Source organism: Perca fluviatilis, chromosome 24, assembly GCF_010015445.1.
Source record: "Perca fluviatilis chromosome 24, GENO_Pfluv_1.0, whole genome shotgun sequence".
NCBI lineage: Eukaryota > Metazoa > Chordata > Actinopteri > Perciformes > Percidae > Perca > Perca fluviatilis.
In genome coordinates this window covers 15,967,189-15,987,567 of record NC_053135.1, presented here as the reverse complement: position 1 = coordinate 15,987,567, position 20,379 = coordinate 15,967,189, and the positions used below count along the sequence as shown (strand labels likewise).

Sequence of the window (20,379 nt, the reverse complement as noted above, 5' to 3'; positions counted from 1 at the left end):
TAATAAGCAGAAGTTAACTCCGCTAGCTGCTAGGCGGATGTATGTAGTTGAACGTGCAATGGTACTGCAGCGCTAATGTTTCCATCTCAGCTGAGAACAGAGAAATGTCTACGCCTTACCTACCGTGTATTATATTAAACGTTACCTGTAGAAATAAGTCATGGTAATAGGAGATGAAATAAAACTCCCCCATATATTTAACGGACTGTTTATCCTCTTGTGCAAAGCTGAAGTGACGAGCAACTTGACACTTTTTCTCCATAATGTCTTGAATATAGAATAAAAGACAGCCAATGATGATAACTAAACAATGACTTTTCTGTTTATTATATTTCATATCACACGACATATGAACTCCTGTAACTTTCACCAGTAAAATAATTGAACCAAATAATTTGGTAATAAATACAGAAACTACAATCTGCTGTGGTAGCCTAAAGGTTAAAGAAGTGAGCTTGTGACCGGGAGGTCGTCGGTTCCCAGACCGACAGGATAAAATCTCATTAGCACCACTGAGGTGCCCTTGAGCAAGGCCCTTAACCCCAACAGCTCCAGTGGAGCTGCTCAGTGGCCAGTAGATCAGACTGTGGTTGTACTGGGCAGCTTCCAGGCATGAATGTGTGCAACTGTGTGAATGTGATCAGGGCTTTCCTGCAAAAGAGAGGTTGCCTCTCAGTGAACCTTCCCTGTTGCCTCTTCCTCATACAGGCTCTGCCTCCCTCCTCTCTGTCTTTTTTTGTTAACACTGAAATAGCTATCATATCTAACGTGATGAAACTTCCATGGTCATTCCCGACGGCACTTGAATGCAGCTGTGCTTTGTTGTTTGTCAAAGATTCAGCTGGACACAAACTCTTGGGCAGTTTAGTGCTTGCGTTTCATTATTTCATAGTTTCATAGTGTTTTAAAAACTTTCTTGTGGCAGCGACAGAGGCAAACACCAAAGGCAAGCACTGAACTGCCCAGGAGTTTGTGGGACAGCCGACTGTTTGTCAAAGAACAATCCACAGCCACTTTTCTTTTTCTCCTTCTATTGGAATAAAGCTCCAGTCAATTGTGGTCGGATCCGCTGAGATCTATAAACGATGCAATGCTAAAACAGTAGGCCTTGTTGTCAAATATAAAGTTTACTTGTGCTACATTGAAGGCACTAGTAGGCTGGTACATTGCTGATTAAAGACATAACTATTGACCTCGACAGAACAAACAGTTCTTGTGTGTTTTGAGTGTTGTAAGCTCCGTCTCTGGCTCGCTCATCACTCATTATTTACCACACTGGGTGTTCGATGCTTAGATGCTGTACTCCCCTTTCCATGGATGTTTAATCACATTAGATAGGATAGCCATCTCAGCGTTAGGATAGTCATCTCAGACAGAGGAGGGAAGCAGAGCCTGTATGAGGCTGTAAGATAGTACATTGACATTAATAATAGTTCAACGGCATTCTGCGTTCTGCTCATTCTTGATAACAGACCGTTGCTAACAATAACAGACCTTTGCCATGCATAGCAGAGCCTCGCCATGGACAACTATCAAACCGCTAAAAGAAGATCAGCTGTGGCAAAACTGGGGAAAAGTGGAGCACCTCCTGTCCTCCAATTCAGGCAACGGCAGCAGATCTTATATATTAATTTTCAAACTAGACAATAATAAAAGTTACAACAATGAATCTCATCCAACGGGGTAACGTCAAGTAAGAAAAAAATAGAAAAGAATATATAACATTGTAAACGTCTCCCACCTCTCCGCTGGCCAGCTGACAGTTTCCTCTCAGAGTTCATGTTGAAGTGTCTCTCCTCAACTTCTTCCAGAGCTGCATTTGAGTAAAAATACGAAGCTCACAACATATCCGATAACACACGTTAGCAGGAGCTAGCTGCGGCTAACGTTAGCTTAGCGCGCGGACTCCCTGCAACAACAGCAGTAAACACGTTTCCGGTCAGAGAAAGAAAACAGACCTGCTCTTTGTAACTCCGTTTCAGGTTTTAAAACCTCATGCAGTAGTTTCTGATGTTTCTTTCGGTATGAAACTAAACACTGGCGCGTTTTACTCCGCCGTCCTCATCACGAGCTAAAATGCAAACAATGGAACGGAGGTCGTAGCATCTTCCGGGACCCGGAAACACAAACACAACTTCCGCTACACTCCTCTGCCCTTCAGAATAAAAAAGTGTCTTAAGAGTCGATTTTACCCACTGTCCTTTTAATAAGATGAGATAAGATCAGTGGTTAAATGTAACTAAGTACATTTACCCGTGTATTGTACTTAGGTTTAATTCTGAGGTATCATAAACATATATTTTTGTCATATACTTTATATTTCTAATGAATTGTACTTTTGGACTTGGATTGACTGCACAGCACACATTCCGGCAGTACTAAATGAGGTCTCTCTGTTCTCTAAAGCCTCTTGTTGACGTTTAAATATGAAAAAATTTGAAAGATATACGTTATTCACAAATACAATCTGATTATTGTGTATAATATACCTGTAACTTTGAGGTTAAATATTTAGGATCATAGTTACAAATAACAAGAATACATGGAAAACATCTACTGTAATATAGAAAATGATATACAGAAGATTCCAAGATTCAAAATCCTTTATTAATCCCACAATGGGGACATTCACACTGTTGCAGCAGCAAGGAATAATAGGAAAAGTAACAGAATAGTAGAACTATTCTAAATAGATGGCTTCAGAGGGACTTACCTATCTTTGGATTTATTTTGCTTAAAGAGATGAAGAGTTCATTTAGACCAGGGATCATCAACTACATTTTTTCAAGGGCCAGAATTTTTCTAAGCAGACACTCTGGGGGATGGATGAATGAATTTATACCTATAACCCCTATTCTTGTTCGAAATTTTCACTTTCTTACTGAATTAATGCTATTATTTTTTTTTTTACATGTATTAGTGTGAGCAAACTCCTAAAAAACATGGAAACTCCATAATGATAACTGGCTCTTTAACTAGAAAATGATCTCAGACTAGGAGGCAGTTCACTGAGGAGTGATGGTTAATGGATGGAGTGTGATTATGGAAACATTGTTGTAGTATGCAGCGTCCTTATTGGTGGAAAATGCTTGCAGAAAGAAACGGCTGTTGTCAGGTAAACATGTCACTGTCAAAGAGGCTGAAGCGAAAAGTTGACTGGAAAAGCAAAAAGCCCAGCTTTAATGATGAATGACTGATAAGCAGGCTATGCACTCGTTATGTATGCCTCATTTGCAATGAAAGAAACTGTTGCAAAATAATACAACTAGCATCATCATCATCAAGAATGAAGAACGCAAACATAACGATCGCATCATTCACGTGCATAAAAAGTAGCCAGATGCATCTGTTTTGGTCTTATAATACCTCCAGAGATTGTCTGCTCTAGTGGAGAGTTTGGTTTGTTCAGCCAGCAGTGTGGTTTACAAGAATTTGTCCAAATTTACAGATTCCCTGCAATCTAAGATAAACAGTTAGACTAAAAACAGACAGCTTTTGTTTTAGCTTGTTTGTAAAAATTTGCTATTTGCAGAGTAGAGCTGTGTTTGCGTAAAACAGCACGGTGGACAAGAGTGGACTGAGCAGACAGAGCAGATTGAAATATCGCTTTCTACATGTTTATGCCGGTCTACACAGGTGAGTGCATTGATAAGTATTGACTTTTTACTCACAAAGGTTTAATTGTAGCCTATTTACAGAAAAGAGACTAGCGTGAATTCATCTGCCCCAGCGGCCGTTGGTAATCCTCTCTGTATCGTTCCCAGTCAGGTGCTGTGTGTTTTAACGCACACACATCTCAGCTCAGCTCTATGTGTGGAGCTCGGGCATTGCTGTACAATCCCAGCATGTGAATAGAGATGCAAATACAGGGGGCTGGGTTTTTGCTCTAAATGCTTGAAATGATAAATAACAGAACACATTTTTTCCTCTTTACATTTTGTGAATTCATGATTATTCTGCGGGCCAGACTAAAAGCTTTGGCGGGCCAGATGTGGCCCGCGGACTGCCAGTTGACGTTGGCTGATTTAGACTGATCTATCCAGCTTATTTCTTGGACATGTCTGATAAATCCATCCATTGTCTTCCGTTTATCCGGGGTTGGGTTGAGGGGGCAGCAGATCCAGCAAGGGAACCCAAACTTCCCTTTCCTGAGACATTAGCCAGCTCTGACTGGAGGATCCCGAGGCGTTCCCAGGCCAGGGTGGAGATATAATCCCTCCACCTTGTCCTGGGTCTTCCCTGAGGCCTTCTGGACATGCCTGGAACACCTCCCTAGGGCGGCTAGGTTACCGCTTGATTATCTGATAAATCAATCAAGCCAATTAATCTACACAACTTCAACTTCATATGGAAAAATAAGCATCATTATACAAGGAGAAGTGATATTGTAAAAATCTGTTGAGGAAGGGGGTCTTAATCCTATTGTCTCTGATCCATTGAAGTGTGACAAATGTAAATTTAAATTGTTACAAAGGTTCCATAGGAAAGGTAAAAATGTTTGGTTTGATATTCCATTGAAATCTTCAGTAATCTTAGTGGTATTGATTTCTTTATTAAGATGTGACTTTGATATTTCTAAACTACCAGTCAAGTTATTTGCTTTCAATCAACAAGTGTGTCGAGGAAACACTGGGAGAGAAGAAGCTGCTCTTTTTCTTCTTCTTCAGTCCGGTGTCTGTGTGCGTCTGATCCCAGGATGCCGTCATAACCTCATAACTTCAGAGTCCAAGTCTAAAAAATACATCATAGTGATGTCAAAACGAGTCTAAACAGTGTCAGGAACCCAGTCAGTTTCTGAGAAATCGCACATCAGATGATGTAGTTCTACTATCTGTCCACTAGATGGAGTTAACTGACCATCTCATGAAATAACTTTCATCATTGGTCCACTACTACTGTATATTTGGAACGTTACGATGCAGAAAGTTACCAGAGATCTCCATGCGAGGCGGTTCACTGTGTTCCTCAGTCCTGGTTCCCTATCAAAGTGAGACCAGAACCTCAGGCTGCCACAGATGGAGTGTGCTTTTACACCTCTTCTTCAAACAAACTCTGGCCTTCAAACACTGTAAAGGCCTTTTTTTCCCCGCTTATCCATGTAAAGACTTCGTACCTTTGTTTTAATCGCATATAGTAAATTGTATTTCTTGTTAAGAAGATATCTTAGAAATCAGGTTCCAGCTGAATAATCAGACTACTTCAGTTTGGTGATATCTAAATACATCTTTTCATTAAAGGTCCCATGGCATGAAAATTTCACTTTATGAGGTTTTTTAACCTCAAAAACCTTTTTAACATTAATATGAGGTCCCCTAGCCTGCCTATAGTCCCGCAGTGCCTAAAAATGGCGATAGGTGTAAACCAAGCCCTGGGTATCCTGCTCTGCCTTTGAGAAAATGAAAGTTCAGATGGGCCAATCTGGAATCTTCCCTTTATGACGCCATAAGGAGAAAGGTTACCTCCCCTTTCTCTGATTTGCCTGCCCAGAGAATTTGGCCCGCCCATGAGAAAAAGAGAGACATTATGGCTTGCAAACGAGCGAGCATGGCAGTTGGTCAAGGCCACACCCCACCTTGCCCCCCTCTCTCCTCCTCAATAGCATTTAAAGCTACAGACACAAAAATGGCACATCCTAAGGAAAGCTCATTGTGGGACTGGCTCTAGTGGCTGTAATTCTGCACCAAAGCTGTATTTCAGGAAAGAGACTTCAGATACAGTATTAGGGGACCACTAAGGCTTATATAAAAGCATCCCAAAAGCAGTATGTCATCGGAACTTTAAAAGTTGAACTACAGAATGGTGTGGATAATTCATTCGTAACGTCATCCTCATAGCTATGGTCCTTTTCACCAGCAGTAACTTTATCAGTAGTTAATTTCCACAACTTTACACTTCCTGGATTGCCCTGTTGCCACCAGAAATTCCGCCGTATGTCCTTCTTTTCGTCCGGGTTTCCATTACCTAACGCTTCCTTTGTGTTGGAATTCTAAACTCCGGTGGATTCATGAGGACTAGGGTTAACTGCTCCTCAGATCTCTGCAGGGTTAATCCAGACAGCTAGCTAGACTATCTGTCCAATCTGAGTTTTCTGTTGCACAACTAAAACAACTTTTGAACGTACACGTTCCACCAAAACAAGTTTCCTCCTGAGGATATTTTGCAGCGACACTGAGGCTCTGTGCAGTGCTTTGCGCAGCCCATGGCAATTGTGATTGGTTTAAAGAAATGCCAATAAACCAGAGCACGTTTCTCTCCCATCCCGGAATGCTGTGTGGACTAGCCAGACCCTCCTCCGCAGCGCTGTGGAGTAAGGTCTGGCAATGCGAGACTACTTTCTTTCAATTTTATTTTATAGTATCAAATCATCACAATAGGGATTTCAAGACCTTTAACAGATGGAGTTGGTCTAGACCACACTATACTTTACAAAGACCCAACAATTCCGGTAATTCCCCCAAGATGTAAGCATTTAGCGCAACAGTGGTAAGGAAAATTTTAGGAAGAAACCTCAAGTTGTGAGGAAAACTTATTTTTAGGGAGAAACCTTGGAGAGACCCAGGCTCTTGGTAGGCAGTGTCTGGCAGTGCTGGTTGGGGGTGTGATGAACAGTAGCAATAATAGTCATAATAAAGATAATTGAACTATGACTAGAGAATAGAGTTGTACTAGCTCATGGCGTAGCAGGGCACTGCAGGGCATAGCAGGACGTAGTAGGGTAGAGCAGGGCGTAGCAGGGCATAAAATGGACGTAGCAGGGCATAGCAGGGCACTGAAGGGCGTAGTAAGACGTAGCAGGACGTAGCAGGGCACTGCAGGGCATAGTAGGATGTAGCAGGACATAGCAGGGCGTAGCGGGGCATAGCAGGGTGTAGCAGGGCGTAGTGAGGCATAGCAGGGTGCGGAGCAGGACCATGACGACAGCTGCAACCATGACGTAGGCGCCACCCTAATCCAAGGAAAACTGTGGGGCCAAATAAACATATATAATAAGCTCCCCAGAGCTAAGTTAGTAACAAGCATTTCCTGGACATGGATGCATACAGATGGAAAGAGAGAGGAGAAAGGAGCTCAGTGTGTCAAAGGAAGTCACCCAGCAACACACACAGCATGTTAAATAACGATAACAAAGCTCAACCATTTAGCAAATATGTGAATATATGATTGGTGAATCTGACCAATTGGAAACATGCCTTACTGTCTCAAGACTCCCACATTCAAAGTCAGAAATTGTTTTTCCTATGCACAAAGAGTAATTTAGCCCACAGTGCCCCAAACTCAATCTACACAGTTTAACTGAGTCCGTATGGGACAAGGACGTACAGAAACATCTTTTCCTAACTTCAGGTTGTATAGAGAGGTAGTGACCAGAGGTGAAAAGTAACGAATTACAATTACTGTAATTACTGTAATTGAGAAGCTTTTTTGTGTACTTCTCCTTTTTTAAGTAGTTTTTAAAATCTGTACTTTTATTTAAGTATGTTCTGTTTAAATCACATCCGTTACTGAGTAAAAAACACCACGCCCTGGAAACTACTGCAGTGAATGATGTGCAGCACCAGTTTGTCTTCACTAACGCTAAAATCACAAGAAGGATGTAGACTTAAAACTCAGACTCCAGTGGTGCAGACCAAGCTAAAAGTAAAAAAAAAGGAAATGAAATGAAAACCTGGCCGTATTTGAGCCACCACTTGGGCTTGAAGAAAGGCAACAGCTTTATTATGCAGTGTAAGCCAGTCCCTCCAGAAAAACGCGATTATGCGATCGCATAATTCAAAGCATAATCAGCCAAAGTCTGCATATTCATGCGGGGGCTGCATTTTTTCAAATATGCCGCACTTTCACCGCATAAATTGCCGATTTCCACGCAAAATATGCGGCGCTTGCATGATTTCGTAATCCCCGCATTTTCGTTGCAAAAAAGTCACATATATCTTAGCAGAAAGTTGAAAAAATGTTGCGTTTACTTCACACAAGAGCAGCCATTTTCCCGTGTTGCCATGGGAACGTTATGAAGTGACGTAATTACACAATGTGAACATCATCGAAAGAAAAGCAGGGTGTTGAATTTGACATGTACTTTGAGTCTCTTAAGTTGGTATCCGATAAGAAAGCTATCTTAATATCTGATGTCTACTCAAATTTCTTTGTTTAAGTGCTCCTGCTGTCTATATTATTAACGATTTTTGAAAGTCTGTCTCTTTTGTATCTTTTATTTCCCTCTGTTTAGACTATTACTTTTATTTTTACTTTAATATTATATTATTTGTATATATTTTGTATCTTATTTGTTTACTTATTGCAATGACTGAATATCTGTAAACTATTTTTGGAAATTAAGTTTAAAAAAAGCAGGGTGTTGGGGGAATCACTTTTTCTTCTCTTTTCCCGCATTTTTTGCAAGTTCCCGCATTTTTTGCAAGTTCCCGCAATTTCATCACATAAAATTGCATAAATATCCCGCATATTCCATCGCATTTTTTAAGAAAACATGCCGCATAATCAAGGATTTTTTCCCGCAACAATCACAAAAAAAATCCGCGTTTTTCTGGAAGGACTGGTAAGCTGTGGGCAGAACACTCTCACTGAACTAACCGCTTTAACAGCTTAATTCGATAGATAGATAGATAGATAGATAGATAGATAGATAGATAGATAGATAGATAGATTCAAGGAATAAATATTTAAGTCTATAAAACACCAGTCAACAGAGAATATGAACAGCACATTTTGTCAGAGTCCAAGGTGACGTCTTTAAATGTGTTGTTTTGTCATGCACTGCATTTGGCCATACTTCATCAGTGTGTACACACTGTGCACTCAAAATCTCCCTAACCCCCCAGTCAGTTTTCATAGACAGTGCATTCAACTGTAATGGTATTTATCCTATATATTGTTGTTATATATTGAAGTATAATGTAAATATTCTCCATGCTTATTTCCATATTATATTCATCATAATTTCTCATACTGTTTTCATACTTATTTGTTTAAGAATAAGAGCAATTGTAATTTAACCCAGTTTTCCCTGCAGGGATCAATTACGTATTTCTGATTGTGATGAATCTCTGAAAGACAACAACGTTTTTGGAATCTACTTTTATTACAGAAATGTCAACAGTGTGCATTTATAAAGTCTGTCTACAATGGTCAGTCCATGGTGCATGTCCATGGTTCATGATTACAATGTTATAGTCTAAAATAGTGATTCGTTCAAAATAATGCTGTTCCAGTTGGTACTCAAGAATATTAATAGTCGCACTATTAGTTTAAGTCTGGATTAGCATCAGCTCTTGTAGTTTGTTCCAGCAGGGCCCTCATGTCCAACAGTGCATCCTGCACTGGGTTGGTCATATGTGTTCTATTTTCTTTGCCGGTATTGGATGATTTAAAATTGGCCACCATGAAATCAATGTGATCGTTCATGATACTGTACACAATTTCGTTCATTCCTGGTTCTAGAGCGCCAAAACATATCTGAATTCCAGCCTTGTTGTGTACCTGGTGAACAGGGCGAGAAGTGAAAAGGCAGTGGTTAGTAATTCTTCAAGCACTGAGAACTCTGATATGTTTCTGGGAATGTTCCTTTGGCTAGGCGAGCATTTTTAGCAACATTTTTGTGACATACTCCATTAAAACGGTGAATGATCCTGTCTGTCAGGGTTAGTGAATACTTCTTTAGGACACATCATCATGCAGGCCTCTTTGGTTTACGTTTAAAAACCTGTGCTGGCATTGAATTACAGATTCTCTGAGCAGCCCAAAAGCAAGATAGAGAGTTAATCCATACATGTGAAATGTGTGTAACACATTTCAATTGTATGGGGCTACTCTTGGGGTTACTCTTGGATTGTAGGACAGTCCCACAATCCAAGTTCACAATGAAGTTATTTACATTTTATTTATTGAGTTTATTTAAATGTTCACTATTTACATACCAACCGACACAAAAGCAAAGTCTGAGTAGCAGAAGAGCTGCTCAAGTCAAATCATTAGTGGTGTAATGGACCATAGCTGATCCATGGACTCTACGGATCAAACGCTCACGGTTCGGAATGCATGTGAACTGCCAATCAACTTCAAAGTTTAACCATAATAGAGTGAAATACATTTTTACTGTCACTTAAAGTACGCTGATAAATCTCTATGGAGGGTTGCCCTGGAAAGATACAGGCAACGAAATTTTTATCTACCAGACGGAATAGCAACGTGGATTTCTCTGCCATATTTCGGTGCCACTTGAATGGCTGCTCTGCTCTCTGATGCTTCGAAACCGATGTTAGAGGCAACAGAAGCATCGCTGCATTTCCCGCTAGTTAACTACAGTAACTGATTAGTTTCTATTGGCTTGATCGATATACTGTATACAATTGGGTATCATCTGTATAACTGTGAATTTATATGGAGTCTTTCCTATTAATATTGCCCAGGGGAAGCATATATAAGAAGAAGAGAATTGCAAGCACCGAGCCTTGTGAAACACCATGGCTAACTTTAGCGTGCATGGAGGAATCATGTTGAACATGAACAAACAAAAACATTATCTGATTCATAGGGCTTAAACCAGCTTAGTGTGGTTCCTTTAATGCCAATTCAATTTTCCATGACTGTTAAATACTTCTGCAAAAATCTGTCAAACTACCCAAGAAAAGTATCACTGTGCAGAAATGTCTCCCATTCCCACCACCACAGATGGTCCCAAGACCTGGATGTAAGGATTACGTCATTTGACAACTTTGGGAAAAAGTTCTTAAAGGCCTACAAGTTAAGCCCTGATGCTTTCGTACAGATGGCGATACAACTGGCCTACTACAGGTGAGGTGCTTAAAAGTCATGTGGAGATGGACTGTCTTTTTGTACAGGCTTTATAATATTTGTGTTTGTTTTGTTAATGAAGTTTTTGTTCACTTACCTATACATATACAGACAGTATCCTTACATTTTGGTTACAAGATGTACAAAAGCCTTTGATACATATACATATTTAGAAATTATAATCTTGGTGATAGAGGTACTCTTGAACCTAACCACTTGCCTATATTTTCTCGTACTTTTTTTAAATGACTAAACAAGTTTACGCTCCCAAATTGCATGTACAAAAGTTCCTGGTTTAGTTTGACATTTCCAACATAAATTACTGGTCAGTAATCCTATCCTGTGGAGTTAGAAGGGGTAAAATAGGGCCTATGAATTAACTTAAACTAAATAAATGTCCGCAATAGCCTCCCATTGAATATTTCCCAGTGATAGTTTTTTTTAACCATTCCTCATTCGTGAAACCACATCCTAGGTCCCTCTGCCAGACGACCCACAACTGTTTACAGATATTTTCTTGCAACCTGTTAAAGGTTTTATAGAACATACAGTACCTGCTCTGTGTGCTATACAAGGCAACTCCAAAAGCTCCATCACTGGTTTCCAGCCCTGAATGAATTGGCCCTCAGTATCTCTTATTTGCAAGTACTTCCAAAAATGACTTTACTTTCTTTTATATATCTGAACAAGGTCAGAGAAGAATATAGACATTCAATCCAAGTACAAATCACTTATCGTGTATATTTCTTTTATAAGCCATTCATTTCAATAAACTGACTTCTGTGTGGCTGGGTTGTGCCATTGAGAGGCATAGGATTGTCTTATGTGCGACATACCCTACATCCTGTGTACTTCTCTCCAAACTTCCTTAGAACTGAATTTCAAGAGGGATAGTATATATTAGGACTTGAAGCTTGTGAAAGAATATCCCAAGGTTTGAAAGGGCTTACAAGCTCCTGGTCGATTTTGATCCAGATCAGCTTAGGGCTTGTTCTCCTCCAGTGTTTAGCATCTTTAGGATGCAGACATTTCAAACACTAGGTTATATAACCTTACATTAGGGAGATCCATACCTCCTATATCCCTCAATGATCACATTGTCTTAATATTGATGTGTTTTTAGATTGTGCTCAATGCTTTAGTCTTAAAGAAACCAGGTGATATGGCACAGGCAGTACATTTTCTCATCAGCCAGAAACTGTAGTGCTGGAAACAAATGCTCTCAGCAAAATCAAACTGGATAGTTAGTGAAACCTTACAGTCACTGTGTTTGCTGAACCCCCATATTATTTGGACTGGTCAAGAAGTTTTAGGGCTCTGTATGTCGTAACAGTTTGTTGAAAACATTTCTCCCCTTTCTTTTGTCAGAATACACCAGCAGATGCCTGCTTCGCTGGAATCTGTTTCCATGCGTATCTTTAGACTGGGCCGTTTGGGTTTTATCAGTTCAGACTCGCCTGCCTCAGCTACCTTAATGCTATGTAATGAAAAATGTGATTTTCAGAGAGACTTGGGTTGCTTTACATTATAATATTTGTGAACTGCAATTACAGTATTAACACTAACCAACTACATGTCATAAGTTAAGTAACATTCTTGTCTTCTTCCTGTTTTGGGCAGAACTCCGAGAAGGTTGATTTATTGGAGAAAGCTATAAATGCACACAAATGGTACACTAACTTGGTGAGTATCATTCACAGCAAAACTCAATACTTCAGTTCAGTTTATGTGCAGTTTACTTCAGCAATAACTGTTGATATATATATATATATATATATATATATATATATATATATGCATCTTTCCTTCCGTAGAAAGGTAAACAACAAGCTACAAACTAATTTTCATCAAAACGAGCCATCCTACAACCTGGAGAAATAACCTAGGTCTCTATGAGCAGCCGGCGGTGAGATGGCTGTAAGACGAGTGCTTAGGGACAGTCTACAAAGTACAACACCGAAAAGAGATACAACAAAAATATGTATTAATTTAATCATTAAATAATGTAGTGTCTCCAAATATTTTTTGCCAAAAACATTTAATATTTTAATAATTAGAGTCATGTCTCTAAAATTACCTCACATATAATAAGTCTTCTGCTGGTTATAATAAAGCACGTACTTTTCAAAAATAGGCATATGCTTAATTTTGGGGAATATGTTTTGTCAAGAAAAGATGTAATATATGTCATAATTACAGAGTCATGTCTCCAAAACTACTCCGCACATAGAAGTCCCCCTGCTGGTTATACTTCAGTGCTTACCTTTCAAACATAAGCATAATCATAATTTTGGAGAATATTTTTTGCCAAAAATAGATGTAAAATATGTCATAATTACAGAGAGTCATGTTTCCAAAACTACTCCACACATAGAAGTCCCCCTGCTGGTTGTACTACAGTACTTACCTTTCAAACATAAGCATAATCATAATTTTGGGGAATATGTTTTGCCAAAAACATTTAATATTTTTGTTGTGTCTCTAAACTTACCTCACTCATAATTAGTGTTCTGCCTGTCCTACAGCACTTACTTTTCAAACATAGGCATATGCACAATTTTGGGGAATATTGTTCGCCATCAATTTTTAGCATGTCTCCGAAACTGCTTTACTCTTCTGAGCTGCAAATGTCCCCAGATTTTGTCTCGGAAATCTGGTCACCTTATTCCACGGCAACCCTCCATAGAGATTTATCAGTGTACTTTAAAAATGTATTTCACTCTATTATTATGGTTAAACTTTGCAATTGATCGGCAGTTCACATGCATTCCGAACTGTCTCAGTGCTTGAAGCCTTACTAACTACTGCCTTTTCCCTTCTGGCCCTGTTCACCAGGTACACCGCAAGGCTGGATTTCAGATATGTTTTGGCGCTCAAGAACCAGGAATGAACGAAATCGTCTACGGTATCATGAACGATCACATTGATTTCACGGTGGCCAATTTTAAATCATCCAATACCGGCAAAGAAAATGGAACACATATGACCAACCCACTGCAGGATGCACTGTTGGACATGAGGGCCCTGCTGGAACAAACTACAAGAGCTGAAGCTAATCAAGACTTAAACCAATAGTGCGACATTTTGGGAAAATGTGTTTGTTGCAGAGAGTATAAAAAAAATCTATTAATATTCTTGAGTACCATCTGGAACGAATCACTGTTGTAGACTTTCATCACAATCAGAAATATGTAATTGATCACTGGGGGGGGAGCTGCGTTAAATTACAATTGCTCCTATTCTAAAATAAACAAGTATGAAAACACAGAGAAATTATAATTAATGTAGTATGGAAATAAGTATGGAGAATATTTACTTTATACTTACTTTACTTCAATATATAACAACAATATATAGGATAAATACCATTACAGTTGAATGTACTGTCTACGAAAACTGACTGGCGGGTTTAGGGAGATTTTGAGTGCACAGTGCGTGCACACTGATGAAGTATGGCCAAATGCAATGCATGACGAATACCCGGATGCACTCATTGCAGTCAAAACATTGAGTGTGGAACTCTGGACACTACTTGCACTTAATAGCTGCCATCTTTGCTACAGAGCGGCAGCTACAAGACCACCAATGTATTTTCAAACTTGTGAATATGGCGGGTAAGGAAGCTGCAGGGGTTGTGATTGAAATGGTGAAAACAGAACTATACAAATGTAATTTCCTACATTCTTTTCCCCGATAAATACCACTATACTGCAGTCCTGGGGTCTTGCAGTCAGTGGAAAGCAACTGCGCTGCCTGCGTCTCAAAACTGTGGCCGCCTTGATCTCTTGAGGTTATTGTTGCCCATGTGTGCATGACGTCAGACACAGAAATTCACATCAACTCAATATCTTTGGGTTTTGGGCTGTTGGACAGACTAAACAAAGCATTTAAAGACGTCACTTTGGACTCTGACAAAATGTGCTATTCATATTCTCTGTTTACTGTTTTTTTTAAATACTTTATTTATTCCTTGAATAGATGCATCAACAATAATTTAATGTTTAGTTGCAGATGTAACTCTGTCTCCTCTGACAGATTCTGCTGATGTTAACATGTGGAAATAATAAGAAGACTGACAGCATTAATGTGATAGGAACATCTCAGCCTGCCCTGGTTGTCATGGTGACAGAAACAACACTTCTATATTTGGTAATCCGTCAGCAGCTTCATATTCAGGTTAAAGATCAGTTCCACAGAAATGCAGTTCAGAGAAGTTGACTCAAAGAAGTTCAATACCAGTGGTGGAATGTAACTTAGTACATTTACTCAAGTACTGTACTTAAGTAGAAATGTTGAGGTACTTTACTTGAGTCTTCTTTTTATGCCACTTTCTACTTCTACTTTGTTACATTTCAGAGAAATATTGTACTTTTTACTCCACTACATTCACCTGACAGCTTTAGTTACATTACAAGTTAAGATTTGTGCACACAAAACACATGTAGTTTATAAAATACGATGTTTTATTATAAATTAAACTACCCAACAATGTTTAGTCCTACAATACAGCTGATATAATTAAACGATTAAACATGTAATTGATTGACAGAACTGTTTTCATCGTTTCCAGTTTCTAAAATGGTAGGATTTTTCTGCATTGAGTACTTTTACTTTTTGCAATTATACTTACATACTTTTTCTTGAGTAACATTTTTGATGTAGGACTTTACCTTGTAAAAGAGTATTTTTACAGTTTGGTATTAGTATTATTTTTGTTTAAATTGTCTGCCTTTAATTACCAGGAAAGAGACCTATAAATTACATTGTCTTCTATCCTATCCAATATTTTCTATTTTCTACATTTCTAAGCATATTTTCTATGCTGTATTCTGAGGAATAAAAAATACGTTGATGGAAACATGACTAATCAACATGTCCATGACCGTTCTTCTGTTCTTCACAATAAAATGGCATTCTTCAACAACTCCAAATTATTCAGTAAACGCTGAATGTAAAGTTATAGCGCCACCTGAGCCCAAGCCTTCTTACCGCTGTCTCTCATCAAAGTCCCTTTTGTATACTAATTAGGCATGTAAATGTTTTTGTACATATATTTGACTGTGTGAGCGTGGATGTGTTCGGATATGGCCAATTGCAGTGTCTGAACATGAACACAGTTACGTTATACAGTACTTGAGAAATTGTAGTTACATTCCACACCTTGTAATAAGAGAGAGGAAGGTGTGGACGTTACCTGACAGAGGTTGCTGCAGTCCATCACCGCCACAATGCAGCGCTTTCTGTCCAGCCGAGGGTTGAACGACTCCTTCCAGGAGATCGAAGCCTGAGGCTCAATGACTCTGAAACACACACAGGTGTACGGGTATAAATACACACGAGCCAAACGGCAACATGTCATCACATGTCTCCACTTCCTCCAACTGTACAAAATTTAAGGCAAAATATTCTAGATAGGGAAAATAAAAATGGTATGGTTATTCACAGTTACAGGTTTTTCATTTCCTTTTACCATGGACATGTAAATTCAGTCTATTTTTGTATTTTAATGTATATATAATCTATGAAATAAAACAGAATAATTCTGTTAAACTTAAGTAGTTTTTAATTATTTCCTATTTTTTAGAGAGTTGTTGGAAAAAAATCTCATACAGAAGATTTTGACATTTGCCATGTAAGAGGCTTTTACGTGTCAATATAAACATTTCATATCTCTTTATTTCTCCATAATACACTCAAATGAGCTTTGTAAAGTTAGTTTAGGAAGACATTAACAAGGAGGAAAATGATGTATGAAAACATTTGGTTTACCAATTGGGTCACCTCAATTGTGGGCTGCTTGCTTAAGATCATATATATATAAATAAATAAATATACATACATACATACATACATACATACATACATACATACATACATACATACATACATACATATATATATATATATATATATATATATATATATATATATATATATATATATATATATACACTTACATACATATATATATATATATACAAACATGTTTATTTGTGCTGTAAAAGTTTGGATTTTTTTAACATGGGGGTCTATGGGGATTGACTCGCCACTCGGGCCACTCGAGCCGCCGAGCTGTTGTTATAATAACACAAGACAAACAGCATTTTCAGCATCTTACTAAAATATTACTAATCACCTAAATAAAAAATGCTTTACCTGACACAAGCTAGAATTAGCTTAAGTTAGGTATAGCTGGACAGTCACTTAATGACTTCATGTTTCCTTAAAAGAAGGATTAACGATACCTCTTGTGATATTAAATTCAACAGAGTGCATTAATCCTGCGTCAAAAAATCTGTGGCGTTAAAAGAAATTTGCCCTAACTCATATCGTGTTCATTTGACAGACCTTATAAAAACCAAACTGATCAGAAAAATGAACACTTGGAACAAACATCAGCGTGATCAGAACTACCTAAAATGACAGAAACCATCTTTGATAAAAAAAATTATTTGACGTTTACTTTGATTTATTAATTTTTTTGGTCCATGTTCCATCAACTCAAAGACGGAGAGGACTGATGAAACTAGAAAACATTCACATTTAAGAAGCTGGAATCTGGAATTTTCTTCTCTCAAACCGATTAATCGATTATCAAAATAGTTGCGGGTTAATTTAAAAGTTGACAACTAATCGAATAACCTTTGCAGCTCTAGAAAAAAGTATTTGACGTGCACTTTGATTTTTTTGTTTGGCCCACGTCCAATCGGCTAACATAGAGAGGTCAGGACTTATGACCTGTACTGCAGCCATTCGTGAGGGGGCGATCAAAGTGTTTTGACTTCTCTTATATATCACATGTTTGTGTGTGTGTGTGTGTGTGGGTGTGGGTGTGTACCTAGAAACTTGTCTTCTCGCTCATGACTCCAGCTCCTTCCATGGACAGCCTACAGGCCTTCAGGGCAAAGTTGAAGGGGTTGGTGAAGGTAACGTTGGCAAACATCTCCTGCTGCACCTGAGGCAAGCCACTCAGCTGGAAACACAGAAGAAGATGTAGTAGAAAAAGAACAACAACAACAACACAAGCCGAGAACATCACCTGTTAAAAATAATGCCAGTGTCCCTATGGTTTTAATTGCGCTGCACTAATGTAACCGAGGGTGTATTACATCGCCCAGACTCTGGCTCAACTATTAAATAAAGAAACACGGGCAACCAATGCCGGAACCAAGATAGCACTGCACGTCTCTCTTTAGTAATGAACAACACAGTCAACGGCCACTCATTACAGCAATTTACCACTTCTGATTTTCCTGTCACAATAAAAGCTCTATGTCTTAACTTCTTAACAATTAACAGAGGTAACACAACAAAATACCTTACACCAAGCTAAATCTTAAAGAGGGAAAGTGGCCGATTTTCAACCTTGACACGAGTCTTACCGTCATGGTGAGCGTCGGGATCTTCAGCTGGAGCACCTTGATGGCGGTCACTGATTCGTCCTCAGTCTGTCCAGTCCCAACAAATGCTGAGTGCCCAAATATGGCATATACTCATCAGCTGTGATCTTCACCATCTCACTCTTCACTGCAACACACACACAGATTGTAACAGAGGTTATCTCTAATAACCACAAATACTATTTCCTGTCTGACATCGCTCACTCTGATTGGCTGGCACTGTGATGGTGAAGTTGAAGATATTACACATGACATGGTTATGGTATCTTTGAATCAAAAAATGTTGAACTGTAGAATTGTTACAAGAAAAAAACAACTTTCCAGTCATATCTTTGATTGATGTCTTTGATATTTGATCCAAAAGAACCTATAGTAACGCTAACACCCAGTGATAGTAACTGGTGGAGTTTATCAACTACTAGTTTTAATATTACAGTGGTCCTCACAGAGGTACTGTGGCTTAGTTGGTTGAAGTACCTGTCTAGTAAACCAGAGATCCTTGGTTCAAATTCCAGCAGCAACTTGTTGCAGAGATAGCAAATGAAAAAAAGGAGCACTGTTTACTGTGGTATATTAACTATACACAGAAACATTATGTTAATGAGAATTTAACATGAAAGAGCAATGCAAATATAGGCTATAATACACACCTAGTTTATTCGTCAACAGTTTCTGTTAAATTGTTAAATATGTCCCTTGAGTGCCGCCTTGGCCGTTAAAGTACAAGTTTATTTCACCTCTGACCTCAGTCTGCATCACGTGCACCTTACACTACACCGAGCAGTGATGTCACAGGGTCCTGGTGTACACCTGGGCCACGTTCAGCCCCGACAAAATTAGCAAACCATTTATTTAAACCGAAACAGGGGTGTGTTGAACACCCTCCTGTAGCAAAACAGTGCAGACCATTTTGAGATTGAACGTGCCCCTGTATATCGCTGCATCGAAGTGAAAAGTTAAATGTGCCCTGTGGAGATTCTGTGGAGATTCATGTTCGCATTCAGGGTTTCTCACTAAAATGGTTTAACAGGTGTAACAAATGTGTTAAACCCATTTCCCTTCTCAAAAAACATTTGCAAAGCAGAGTTCTAATTGTTTCAGATCTAGTATCGTTCACATCCCTGTTAACCAGGTTGTTGTATTCTTGCAGGAAGAGACAGCCTGTAGGAGGCGCTGTAGCTTAGTGGTTAAAGTGCCTGTCTCGTAAACAGGAGATCCTGGGTTCAAATCCCAGCAGTGCCTGTTTATCACTTAATTACCTCAAAGTAGTGTTTCTAACAATGATACACCTTGACCTCCACACAACAAGGACTTCAAAAACATCATCCATAACAGACAAAAATAATTAACTTTTGAAGGGATTAGAGGAAAACGTTGAAAATGATGTCAAGGACTTGAGAGTGTTGGCCAGCAGTGGTTAGTTTGGAGACATTAAAGAATCTCTGATAAGAGATGGAATTATGTGGCACAAATAGCTCTGCACTGAGGGAGAGATTACTCAGGGAAGAGAATCTGACATTAGACAAATGCATTAAAATATGAAGAACTACAGAGCTGTCAAGGACAGACAGTAGAGGACGTTTAAGCTCTGAAACAGAAAAGCAAAGACCATGGGATCTGCTGTAAGTTTTCTGATGAAACACATGACAGAAACAACAACAAATGCCCAGGTTTTGTCGTGCAAGTGTAAGACGTGTGGGAAGGAAATCATTTTGCTGCAAAATGCAAATCCAGATCAGAGAACAGCAGGAAATATAAACCAGTACATGTTGTCTTAGAGCAGGACAGTCAGACATGTGTTATTCAGACATGCTATTTATGTGTAATTACATGGATCTTTTAAGTTCTCCCAGAAACATTTGAACTTTAGTTTCTCCAGAGATATTCACTCTCATTCAGCTAGGCCAAAGAATTATTTCTGTTTGCCTTATTGTCGTACATCAATCCATACATTTTTATCAGAGAAAGAGGTCCACTGCTTTGGAATTTATTAAAAATATTTAGGTCAAAGTTAAATTTTTTTATTATTATTATTTTATCCTAAACCTTATGGCAGGATGTTTCTGTTGGTTGTATTTATTGACTTACTCTAGGTTTGTTTTTCTGTGTGATTTAGTCTTTGGCTTGCTTTATTTTTATATATGTATATAGTTTTGTGTTTGTAGTA

At 38.7% G+C, this 20,379-nt stretch overlaps 1 protein-coding gene, 1 long non-coding RNA gene and 1 other non-coding gene across 4 annotated transcripts in view; 2 read left to right on the top strand and 1 right to left on the bottom strand.

Moving 5' to 3' along the window:
- Nucleotides 1-2,134, bottom strand: part of LOC120554249 (zinc finger protein 79-like) — a 7,303-nt gene extending 5,169 nt beyond the window's left edge. Inside the window, exons 1-2 of one of the 2 annotated variants that reach the window (XM_039793027.1) lie at nucleotides 1,959-2,134; nucleotides 1,742-1,813 (exon numbers count right to left, since the gene is read on the bottom strand). In XM_039793027.1, coding sequence (XP_039648961.1) covers nucleotides 1,742-1,781 — 40 coding nt within the window. In that variant the 5' untranslated portion in view covers nucleotides 1,782-1,813; nucleotides 1,959-2,134. Of the gene's footprint in view, nucleotides 1-1,741 lie in introns of both variants that reach the window. The other variant, XM_039793028.1, reaches the window with a different exon arrangement.
- LOC120554279 overlaps nucleotides 1-13,993 on the top strand; it is a 17,821-nt gene extending 3,828 nt beyond the window's left edge. Inside the window, exons 2-4 of the long non-coding RNA XR_005638352.1 lie at nucleotides 10,690-10,812; nucleotides 12,433-12,495; nucleotides 13,648-13,993. This is a non-coding gene — a long non-coding RNA (uncharacterized LOC120554279). The remainder of the gene's footprint in view (nucleotides 1-10,689; nucleotides 10,813-12,432; nucleotides 12,496-13,647) is intronic.
- A 5,388-nt stretch (nucleotides 13,994-19,381) lies between these two features.
- trnat-cgu lies at nucleotides 19,382-19,454 on the top strand. The gene has a single exon. It is a non-coding gene; the product is annotated as a tRNA-Thr (tRNA).
- The last annotated feature ends 925 nt before the right edge of the window (nucleotides 19,455-20,379 follow it).